The following is a 12,625-nucleotide window of genomic DNA, read 5'->3' as shown; positions in this document are numbered from 1 at the left end:
CTTCAAATAAAGAAAGAAGAACAACAATGTAGAATTGATTTCTCAGTTTATTGTGATTTTTGTTTTATTTATTAATATGATCCTTTTTTATATTAATTAGGCAAAGACACAAAGATTATCACTTTTCAATTTTGTATTTACAAAAGAGGGTTGAATAAGCTTTGCCTTTCTGTCATCTTTCTAAGTAAAGGTTTGTTTTACAAATGCTAATTACATTTGTGTCTGTTTTTATAATATACTTTGTAAAGGTACAAAAAGGAAACTACTGCATAAAGTGATCAAACATTTTATTTGTAATGTAGTGCTTCTTTAATATACTTATTTGTGGCGAGGAGATTCAAATCTCTGTTTTCACCTGTTTCTTTGTTTTATTTTGTTTTACTTGATGATTAATGATTAATGATGGAACAATATTGAGCTGGCCATGTTCAAAATGATTAATCTATGCATGAAATAAAACTCTGACATAAAAATATGTCAGTAAACATCTATTACTGATGCAGGATTAAATAGGGGAAAAAGAGAAACATTTACTTACCATGTTCTTCTTTACCTCTTCCTTGTTCTGATTCATCTTTCTTTGGACTTTGAGTATTTTTTCCTTTGTGATGTTCATTTCACTAGCGGCGTTTTCTATACTGGCTTTTATCTTGCTCATCGAACGAATGGTAGTTATTGTGTCTTCCAGCTTTTGTTCCACCTCCTTCCTTTGTTGTTGTATGTTTACCTTCATGATTTCTACCTCATCCCTTTCCCTCATGGTCCTCTCCAGATGCTGGTCAAGTTCTCTTCTCTTTTTTTTAACTTGAAAATGTATCCACTGTATCTGGCTCTTTTCTTCTGTGAAGTCCTTCCTGCTTTGCTCTGCATCTTCTCTCACTTTACACAACATATTTGTGATTTCTTTTACATTCCCTCTCTCCATATTGGTGTTGACTTCATTCTTGTTGATTGGGTCTATGCTGTCTTCTTCTAACTGATTAACTTTATGTTGTATTATGTCTCTGGTTCCGTCCACCTGTTCAACTATTGCTTTCTGATCATCAAATCTGTCTTCTATATTTTCTAACCTCTGCTCCTCGGTCTTAACTTGTCTTCCCTCGATGTCTTGTTTATCAGATTCAGTGTCTTCCATCATCTTACAGAACTCTTCCTTTGCTCTCCTGCTCATTCTCATCCTTTTTACAGAGTAATTTCCCCTAATTTTAATGTCAGTGTTTATAACTGCCATGTCTCTTCTCTCTTTCTTTGTCCTTTGTGACTTGTCGTCTGCGTTCTCTTTTTTAATTTCTGAACTTCCTTGTACAGACATCCTTGCATTCATTTCTGCTTGAGCTCCGTGCCTGTCTCTTTCAATGTTTCCACTGTCAGTCTTTATTTTGGTCCTGATGTTTTGTATGATGCATTCTTCAGATTGGACCTGTTCTAACTGGTTTTCTAGGATTGTATTTTGCTTCTGCATATTAGTCTCTATCTCCGTTTCCCGGTATGTTGTGTTCATGCTTTCTCTTTGCTTTTGAAAATCAGCTTTAATAATTTCCATTCCGCAACTTTCTGTCTTTTGCCCCTGTTCCTCTCTCACAGTTGTTTCCAATTGTAGTTCAACCTCTTCTAGCACCTCCCAAAGTTTCTCCATCTCTTCCTGAATTTTGCGAAGATTCGTTTTGACATCTTTTTCTTTTCTCTTCCTTTCAATGCTCTGATGTTTTGTCCACCTTTTCTTCATCTTGTTGATATTTACCTTCATATTATGTTTTATGTGATACATTTGATATTGATGCTGTGAAATAACCTGTTTATTTTTCTTTATTTCTTGCTTCATGTCTTCCATGTTTTTGTCCATTTGTTTTTTTGTCTGCTTTGCTTCAAGCATTACCATCTTACTTTTTTTAATTAGACTAAGCAGATAGTCAGCCATCATCTTCTCCGTTATCTCCTGGTCTCTCTTTACCTCCTTCATTTGTTCCCTACATTCTTTCAATTTTGTCTGATTATACTTAATCATTTCCAACTTTTGCCTCTCATCAACGAGCTCGTTATGTTGTCCTTCCAGAGTTCTCCTCTCTTGGTATATTTCCATCTGTATTTTCAGAAATTGCATACTTTCCTGGATAGCTTTATTTTTTCTCTCAATTTTTTTGACAACATTTTTTATCTGTAATCTCAGTCTTTTGATTAATACGTGCTGCTCATGTTTTTCACCTCTCAGTCTGTCAATGTCCTCCTGTTGTTGCTCTGTATTTCTTCTTAGGTAGTCATTTTCATCTCTTTCTCTTTGTATATCTTCCAAAACTTGTTCAATCTCTCCCAATAATTGACATGTTAATTGTTTTTGTCTTTTAATGGTTTCCCTCTTGTTTTCAATGACGGCTTGCATTTTTTTGTCTTGCTTTCTTTCCTCCATTGTCCACTTATGTTTGGTTTGGGTCATTCTGCTGGCTGTGTCATTGCTCTGTTGGTCATGACAAAAGTACAGAATATCACTTGCCAGTCCCATACTGTGTTGAACCAAGAAAGAAACTTTTGAAACAGGTAAGATGATGTAACAAGTCATGGAAATAAGACAACTGAAAATCCTCTTTAGGGAAAGCAAAAACACAGAAAGAAAGATTAGAGCTGCAGGCACTGATGGCACTCACTACTCCTTTTCAAACTTCATCTTTAACATTATTAAGGTCTTAGGTCTTTTCTGACATCATTTGAGAGGGATCTGAATAATTTGCAAGGAGCAGGGTACAAAATTAAAAACATGTAACTTCCTAGCACTAGATGGTAACTACAAATGAAAAATCATCAAAATTCACTGCATGAAAAGTGGGATTTTCGGCAGTATGCGGCACTGTAAATTGTCGTGGAATTTCAGGTTTGCGGCAATTTGCGGGCAACGCCAAAAACTGCCGTAAATTGTCAGAAATTGATGTGGGCCTCCCTTGGCAGTTGTCCCCCCACGACCCCCCTCCTCCTAATTCTAGGGGAGGCTTTGACATGTAAATGAAAATGCTGTGAGCTACACAAATGCAAATCAGGGTCGCAGAGGGAGTTTTAGCCCAGGTGACATTTTTTTAAAAGGTAAGAAAATCTCTGGTACAAATAGATCAGGCTCAGTAGCCTAATTATAGACTCTTACATTTTAGCTTGAATTGATTAATTTAATTCAAATATGCTAGATTACTGTGTACGCCATTAGCAATGGCAAATGTTATGTAAAAAAGATACACAAAATAACTTCATTAAAAAATTAGTTTTAATCAAGGTAAAATGAGCATTCCATGCAAACAACATTTGAATCAGAATGAGGGGTCTGCAGAGATCACAGTCTCCTAGAGCTCAACTACAGTGCATAGTGGCTGGACTACAGTGACCTTTTCTTTGGTCTTACTTAAATGCACAGAGGATGTATTAACCACACATCTTCTAGCAATGCACTCAACTGGCAGAAATGATGCTGGGTATGACGTGTCTGTTCCCTGCAAGCCCCAAACTTCTATTGGCTTTCCATAAAAATGTCTGTCCGGGTGGGGATGAAGCCAGGAAACTTGTGCAGGAACATGTTTAAATGCCGTACCCTTTGACACAACATTAACAACTTTAAACTGGTTTATAATGGCTGGTCGTAGTTCTGCTAGAGGGTCAAGGACAGGTTCCTCAAAACTGTTAGTGTTTCCACACCACTTAGCATGAACACATGCTGACCTTTATGCTCTGCAGCTATCGATTGAGTAAGTTACATTCATATATGTTATCCGTTTACATGTCATGGCAAAACATTCAACCTCAGTGACACAAGGGTACATCTGATGATACATTGTCAACATTGCATGTATGTCAGACTCATCCAAGATTGTCTAGTGGAATGGAGAAAGTACTGTACAGATTTCTAGGGAAAGTCGTTCTGCTGACACCAAAACACTGCTTTACATAAAGCATATCAGCTGTTCCATTGCACGACAAAGTCCCAACCATTTGTCTTCCTAAAATACTGATCCTTCCGTATAACAATAACCTTGTATGTGATTGGAGGACCCTTAGACTCCTCGTCCAATCACGTGTGAGGTCATAGGCATGACTGATACAGCAGTACTTGCAAGACGAGCATACAAACAGTGTGTTACTATATTCAGAAGAACTGTATCTCCAGTTCCTTTGTTTGGTTTTTGCTGGTTCGTGAATAATGGCGGGACGACGTCTCGCGTTCAACTCGCCTTCAACTCCTCTCCGCGGTCAGCAACTTTCGGCCAGTCCGCAGACAGACGAGAAGAAACTGCTGAATGCTCTCAGTGGATCGTCTCGTCAACTCCAACAACAAACTATACCGATATCAATGAGCGGTTCGCTCCACTGGAGCGTTCGGGACTCTCCGGGTTGCTGTCCATGGAGGAGAGGAACTGACTCAAAGAAGAGGAGACGGGCGCACGATCCCAAGATAGCGGTAAGAATACGTTCGATGACTGCAAGCTAAGCTAAAAGTAGCGTAGCCTCAAACGAAAGCTAAGAGTAGCCTAGTAGCCTTACAAGTGAGCAGAAACAGCTTTATTAAAGTCTATTTTCTTTGCCGTGTCGTTTACAGGAAGCGGTGCGCCGTCTTCACAACTCCGAGACGAATTACAGGCACATTTTGTTTTCACAGACTAATCTCGCCTCATAATGAGGCGGTGACCTCGTATTTCCTCCGGGAAAAGTCCAGATTTAGACGTCATTGTGTGTAAGTGACACTGTTTACTGTTTCTCCTTCCTTGTTAAATGGTACTGTGACTTGGGTTTGATTTTTTTTGTATTCATACCACACTCATTTAATTGTTTTCCAGCCGCCTGTAAGACGTATTTTGAGACGGTACGCAGGAGCTTCAGGTTCAGCCGGAACACTCATTGCGGGCCGAAGCTGCGAAGGATTCAGCGCGGAGTCGAGCGATCGCATTGCACAGTACTGATTCATTGTTGTTTTTACAGCTGCTGGAATCGAGACAAAGTGTGCTGGCCGATGACGAGGTGGAACTCTGGAAATCCGCCACCGTAGAGCTCATGTCGGACGGAGGGGACGGCGTTGTTGGCGGGGTCTCGGGGTGGATTGTACGGTCGCCCCGCACACGAGGCGCCTGCACAACAGACCTGCCTCGGAAAACACGGCGCCAGTGACGGTCTACAACCCAGAGGAGGCAAACGGACAGTTTACTGAGCTGTAGTTTTTAAACCGCCTTTACCCAAGTGTGGGCAGATCCTCACTTTGTATGTAGTTGTTGTTTGTGTGTTGTTAATAAAGCTCTTTCTTTGCATAAACATGTGACAAATGTTCATTTTCTCTAGAAATTCATTGACGTCCTGGTTGGTATCCTAATAATAGTGTAGTAGTCTACATAGGATAACCATGAAATGAATATGCAGCATAATATGAATATATAAATATATATAAATAGAATGAGGCGGGTGACCAATAGCGACAGATCTGCCAACCAATCACGAGTGATTGAAAGTTGTGGTTTTATCCAATCATGAACAAGGAAACTCAAGCCTGGTCTGCCCAGGTGTGGTTTTGCTGCCAATCACGAGTGATTTTATTTGTTCGTAAATTGTGGTTTCATCCAATAAGGAGTAAGGATATTCAAGCCCGCTCGGCTCGGCCACCCGCGGTTTCGCTGCATTCATATGCTAATTTGGGCCATTCGCACCTCCGCCAGCTCTCCACATACGTCATGGTTCGTTTCCGACAATTTGTGGCACAGACAAACGCGACGTGCGCGGGTTGGAAATTGTCGGAAATTGTCGGAAATTAGGGGGATTTCCGGGCGTTTACGGGGACGAAAATCTCACTTTTCATGCAGTGATTATCATATGGATGTCTACAGGGTAAGCATGTCATAACACATGAGAAATATGGAAAAGGTAAGATGTTTCATGGTGTTACGTCCCCTGACGTGACTCCACCCCCTCCTGAGAAGAGGCCGGGGCAATTACAGTATCTCTCAGGTGATTCACCTGGAGCAGCGTCACCTGAGAGACACAAGGCAATTAGTGGGCTGGATAAAAGCTCCCTGACCCAGTGTTCGCGGGTTCTCTTCTCTCTGTGGTCTCTTCCTGAGAACAAGCAGACCTTCTGTGTATAGTGTCTGAGGGCAAACTACCATTCTGTGGAAAGCGTGTAAGGCAGGGGTCTCAAAGGGGGGGTGGCGGCGCTGACTGTCCGACCGGCGAACGGTGCGGTCAACGGCGGTAACCACCACCACCGAGACCCCAATGCCTTTTGCTTCCGTTTCAGTTGCCAAATGTTGTGTTTAATAAGTCGTTGACAATACATTTTATTTACTGTTGTTTGCTCAATCACGCCTTGTTCATCTCAGTCGCCTTTGCCAAGGCTACCTTTTTCTTCCTTGTATGTTACGCCTGTGCACCCCTAGGCACGATAGGCAGGCCGTAACATATGACCCAGTTAAAACCATTTCAAATTTCATGGTGTATCTGGTATTTTGCCAAAGCACCAAACTCACATAGTTTTTTCAAGCTTTATGCAAGTTTTAAACGCAAAGGTCTCAAGATCCCACTGCCCAAATTTTAGAAGAATAGGAATTAATCTCTGGGAGGAGTTCGGTATTTTACAACGCATACCAAAACAACTTTTGGAAAATGATAAAACCCCCAAAACGGCAAACAAACTAGGGCTGTCAATAGATACGCACATTTTGAAATTCATTAATCTCAATTAATAGCATGTTGGCAGTGTTGTTCCTGTTACAATGTTTTTTTTAATGAATGTTTTTCTTCTAAAGACATACATCTAAAAACTAAAATTAAACTGTTGTTTAAATGTTGTTTTAAACACAATACCACACTCATTTGATAATCTTGGAGGCAGAATTCCACCATTTGGAACATGTTGAACTAGCAACTCTTCGAGCTAGCTTAGCCTAGCAGCTAGTTTAGCATAGCGGTGCAGTTGTCCGTTTGACACTCACCATCCCATGTGATTGACACATGGAGGAATTCCTCTGCCTAGTTCTCCGCTGTATTTTGCGGATTGGTTTTACATCCAATGCAAATAGCCATGTAACTGACTGCAGCTAGTGGCTGTTTTGTTTCCGCGTTCAACTTCTGGTTTACTGGACATAAACACAGGTATGTTAACTACATTAAAATGTTTTGTAGCATTAATCTTGGCCATATTAACGCATTTATGTTGACAGCCCTAAAAAAAATTAAGGGGACAAAAATGGAAGTAAACATGACACAAAAATCAAAATGGCCTACTTCCTGTACGGTTTTGAGCATCCCAAGAGACTTTGTTCAGGTTACTTGTGTTACATATATTCCCAACTTTCAAATTCACTGCTGGGGCTTATATGAATGGTAGTTTGCGCTGTTGAGCTGAGTTACTTTTTTGAATCTGTCAGGACCCCAGCTCCCTGAGTAGGGTATCCTGGTCTGTTGTTTTGTTCCGGTTGCCGAGCAACGACAAGATCACCAGCGCCGGCTCCCACCTATGCCCAATCACACACCTTGCCCTGATCATCACCACCACAGCATTTAAGCAGAGACCTGACATCCAGTCCCTGCCGGATCGTTAGCCATACCAGTATGTGCGCTCGCGTATCAAGCCGCAACAAGTGAATTGATCTTACTCTTTGTAGTTGTCGTTTGTGTACTGACCCATTGTTCTTCTCCGTCTCTAGTCACTCACCCTGGATTCCAGTCACCCCCGCCTGGCAACCTGAACCTTTTTTCCCTCACCACGACATCACCAGTATTTTCCTGTCTGCACGTTGGCAATACCACTTCCCCTTGTCAATAAATATTCACCTGGTCAATATCTACGTCTGCTTTTGGGTTCTCACTGGAGAAGCTGTGACAGAATCAGTAAAACTATATCAAGTAACTATATCTTTGACTCTAAACTTGTGTGCCATATTTAGTTACAATTTCAGCATGTTTAGTTCCTCAAAAGCACCTGTGTTTACTGGGTACTAGAAAATTTGACTTCCTGTTACTAGTTACATTACATTTATGGCGGCAAATCACTGTCAAAATTCGAGAGCGCTCTGCTCGCGCTCGAAGGTGTTTTCTACGCGCTCGCTGTTTTTCTTTTTGACAGTGCACTATGCTTTGGACCATCTTCAGGGCAGCTCTGACAATAAGGTTCAGAACATGGGCAAAACAGGGTATGTGGTCCCAGTGAAGGTCTCTCACAGCTGACACAATGTTGGCAGATAATTGTCTTTATGGTGCTCCTGTAGAAGTTGACCAGGAGTTGAGAGGTGAGTTTTGCTTTGTTTCCTCATGAAGAAGAGCCACAGTTGGGCTTTTTTCACCAGGTGAGAGGTGTTGATGGCCGATTTGAGATCCATAGAGACGTGCATTCACAGGAATTTGATTTCACGTACACTCTTCACCTCCTCACTATTAATGTGGAAAGAGGGAGGTGTGGTCTTCGTGGTTCTCGTAAAATCCACAATGATCTCTTTGGTATTGTAGTGTTGAGTTATTGTCAGTACACCACTCGCCAGATGTTGTACCTCTTATCTGTAATGCGCCTCCTTGTTGTCTGATTTCAGACCTACTATAGTGGTGTCATCAGCGAACTAGTGTTAGAGGAGTGGACAGGTGTGCGGTCATGGTTGTAAATTGTGAAAATGGCCTCACTGAGAAAGCAGCCCTGCGAAGCTTGTGTGTTTAGCATGAGTGTGGAAGATATGCAGTTGTTGGTCAGGAAGTCCATAATAATAGTGCAAAGCGTAGTGGATCCAAGGTTATTGACTTTTTTTACCAGTTTATGGGGGACGGTTCCCTGCCGTATTACTTGTGTGTGTGTTTCCCATTAATGGCCGGTGCTCCAGTTTAAAGCTCCACCTTCCTAGCATCTTGGTTGATGGTTGATCACCCTCGGCCTCGTCGCCACCATGTGTGTGATTGTCCTGATATCTAAATAGATACCTTACCTTTTAGTCACCTGTCTCCCTCATTAGGTCATGGCTGTCTGAGAGAGGTTGTGAGAGTTGGGGGCTCGTCTGGGATCCGTGTTGATCGATTTTGCGACACTGGGGTAGGTGTTTTTTTAATATATTGTTACTGCCCATGCTTAGTTGTTCATAAATCTACTTCATCGTAGATGTCACAAAGTTGTAAGTGGGGTTTCCCTGGATCCAGTATAGCGCTGTCTCGGGGAGGTACTTATGATTGTGGGCCTTAGCGGGAGACCAACGCTTTTGTTAGGGGATGCAGTAGGTTGTTCACACGATTTGGTATATAGATTAGGGTTGTACTGCAATGCTTTGGTTGTTATTCTGGGAATCAGGAATCAGGAAACATTTATTTACCTAAATATGCCAAACATACAAGGAATTTGTCTTGGCGGTTAGTGCGCGACAGTAGACAGACAAGACAGCAGTGCACAAGTAATAAAATAAAGTAAAATGAAATGCTAATGCAATGGGTTAGTAGAATAAGGCTATGGGTTAGTATAAAACAAGGGAATAAAGTTAAAAATTTTAAATATTAAAAAAGTTAAAAAGACAAATATTAAGCATAAAGTGCACTAACGAACAAGCAACAAACAAGTAACAAAGTGACGAGTGATGACAAAGTGATGAATTACAGTTAAAGTGGCATGTGCAGTGTGAAGGGGAGTGACCGGTGGAATGTTATAGTCAGTCAGTGGGGGACCGGGCTCTGTTGATGAGCCCGACTGCCGACGGGAAGAAACTGTTGGTGTGGCGGGAAGTCTTAGTCCTGATGGACCTCAGCCTCCTGCCAGATGGAAGGGGCACAAACAGTTTTTGTCCGGGGTGAGAGGGGTCGGCCACGATCTTTTTAGCACGCTTCAGAGACATGGAAGCGAACAAGTCCTGCAGGGACGGCAGATTGCAGCCGATCACCCTCTCTGCAGAGCGGATGACACGCTGCAGCCTGCCCTTGTCCTTGGCTGTGGCTGCAGCGTACCAGACGGTGATGGAGGAGCAGAGGATGGACTCGATGATGGCCGTGTAGAAGTGGATCGTCATCGTCTTTGGCAGGTTGAATTTCTTCAGCTGCCTCAGGAAGAACAACCTCTGCTGAGCCTTCTTGGTGATGGAGCTGATGTTCAGCTCCCATTTGAGGTCCTGGGTGATGATGGAGCCCAGGAAACGGAAGGAATCCACAATAGTGACGGTGGAGTCACACAGGGTGATGGGGGAGGGTGGGGCTCGCCGGAAATCCACAACCATCTCCACTGTCTTTAGAGCGTTGAGCTCCAAGTTGTTCTGACTGCACCAGGACACCAGATGGTCAGACTCCCACCTGTAGGCGGACTCATCCGCACCAGAGATCAGTCCAATGAGGGTGGTGTCATCCGCAAACTTCAGGAGCTTGACGGACTGGTGACTGGAGGTGCAGCTGTTGGTGTAAATTCTAGTGTTGGTGTCAAAACTGTGAATCAAGGTAATGTTCATGTTGTCTGGCTGGTTCCCTTAGCATAGCTCTGATGCTAAAGGTCAGACGCCCTGTCAGATTCAGTGGCGTTAGTAAAATCTTGTCTCGGGAGCACGTCCAAAGATGTCAATTCCACCCTCATGGAGTGACAATATTTCCACCATTCCAAAAGTGGGCAAGAATAAAATGCAATGTTGCTGAGTAGACTGATCTACCCATTTTAAATCAGGATTTCTCACTGCATCCATCATATCCAGGTGGTTGTATCTATTTTTCCCTTTCCTAATTGACAGGAATGAGACCAGTCATGTTCAGGGCATGCAATCTCAAGATAATATTAGATGCTCTCTTCATATTCTAGAAAACATCAGGAAAACTAAACGTAGTCAGCCTAGATCAGTTGAAAGCTTTTGATTGCGTGAGCTGGGGATACTTAGGGTCCTCTCTACGACTTCTTAGAGGAACCTATTGTACTTCAAGGAATTATTATTATTAGGGTCCTCGCTATGACTACTCTTAGAGGAACCTATTGTATTTCAAGGAATTATTCTTCTCTAAGGTTTTTTGCATTTTGGGGTTTTTATAATATTCCTTAAACTGTTAGATTTGACGTGCATATCATGACCGGTAAAAAAAAGTTGTTGATATTTTTGGGGTCTCACAGTTGGGTATAGAGACTCTATAGCGCCCCCTAGAAAATTGAAGAAGACCACAGTAACACAGTATTTCCCCCCGATGACAGATTGACTTGAAATTTGGCACACATGCTCTTGATTTTCCGCCATTTTTCATCTTGTCAAAAACACATTTTTGCCCACTCCCCCTAAACGCTGAGTCCGATCTCACCTAATTTTCTCTGCATCGTTATTGGTTCAATATCACAAGTAAGGCTTGTTGATATCTTAATGTCTTGAGGAGATATGGACCAATTAACTTCTAAGGGGTGTGGCTTAATATGTCAAGACCCATACCTTTCAAATGACTTGGCCTGCCCTCACCAAATTTGTAGGTTAAGTCCACATTGCTTCCCTAAACATAACCTTTTTTTTTTAATAACATTTGAACTAGTGGGCAGTGCGGCTGAATTTTTTTGTTATTGGAGTTGTAAAAGGTTGAACATCTCCCACATATTAAACCTGATTCTTTTTAAATTTGGTAAGTATGATCTTGAGATATTTGCCTTTTAAAAATTGTATAAGGCTTGAAAAAATATTGAACTATGTGAGCGTGGTGCTTTGGAAAAATACCACAATTTTTTTGCCTTATACCCTGCTCCTCGCAGATTAATCAGATAACTATGTTGTCAGAAAAGACCTAAGACCTTGATAATGTTAAAGATAAAGTGTCATTCCCGGCATAGCTCCACGTGGTTAACATCAACTGACTCTCGGACACTTTATCCATTCTCTGCCACGCTTGTAGCTGCCCAGCCAGTGCTGTGTTATGCGCACAGTAGCAAGGACCCGTCAAACGTTGCTCGCAGCTTAATTGTGTTTGGTTCCGGAACGATTTGGTTTTGCCGAAAAGTAAATTAACAGTATTAACGCTCTATATTCTGCCCTGACAGCAAGAATCTAACTTAATGGACATCTTACTGACCTGCATACAATTTCAAAGATCCACCTCGCCAGGGGAGCTCAACCTCTCCCTACGTTTTTGGCACTCTACATGGAGCCTTTGCCACAAGAACATAATAAAACGCAGTGATATAAAAGTAATTCTGATAAGTATAAGGAACGTAAACCGCCCTGTCTCATCTACCTTACACACCTGATTTTATGATTTAAATCTACCATTCCACAACTACCATTCAGGTACCTCCTGAAAATATTAATAGTAGAAGACAAAAAAAGCAATTACTCATCGGTGGTTACCCACCGTTAACTGAACTGAAATCATTAAAGAAATCTATGAAAGGGAAAGATGAACTTTCCTAATGAGATTAAGAAAGAACAAATAGGTGAGTAAAATGGATCAAATATTTGTCAGAACAAAGGATCGGGCAGGTGACTTGCCTCACCAAACCTCACATTTTGGTATTATGTTGCTGTACAAGCTCATTATCTCTTAAAAAAGACCAGAACTCCCTTCAACCAGGATGTTTATGCTTTTGCGTTTTCAGAGCGACGCAGATGCAAGACCCCCTTGCGTGCCTTTTCACACCTCCTTGCGTCCGTGCGTGCGTCGACCCATTTCTCTAGGTTTGCGTCGCTTTCGACGCTGTCTGCGATGA

At 41.9% G+C, this 12,625-nt stretch overlaps 1 protein-coding gene across 1 annotated transcript in view; it reads right to left on the bottom strand.

The window, feature by feature from the left end:
- The window catches only part of LOC120821427 (uncharacterized), a 47,476-nt gene that overhangs the window by 33,308 nt on the left and 1,543 nt on the right, over positions 1-12,625 (bottom strand). The window contains exon 4 of the mRNA XM_040179931.2: positions 539-2,452. Coding sequence (XP_040035865.2) covers positions 539-2,431 — 1,893 coding nt within the window. The 5' untranslated portion in view covers positions 2,432-2,452. The remainder of the gene's footprint in view (positions 1-538; positions 2,453-12,625) is intronic.

Source organism: Gasterosteus aculeatus, chromosome 7, assembly GCF_964276395.1.
Source record: "Gasterosteus aculeatus chromosome 7, fGasAcu3.hap1.1, whole genome shotgun sequence".
NCBI lineage: Eukaryota > Metazoa > Chordata > Actinopteri > Perciformes > Gasterosteidae > Gasterosteus > Gasterosteus aculeatus.
Note: the sequence above shows the minus strand (reverse complement) of the source record. Positions and strands in the feature narration are given on the sequence as shown.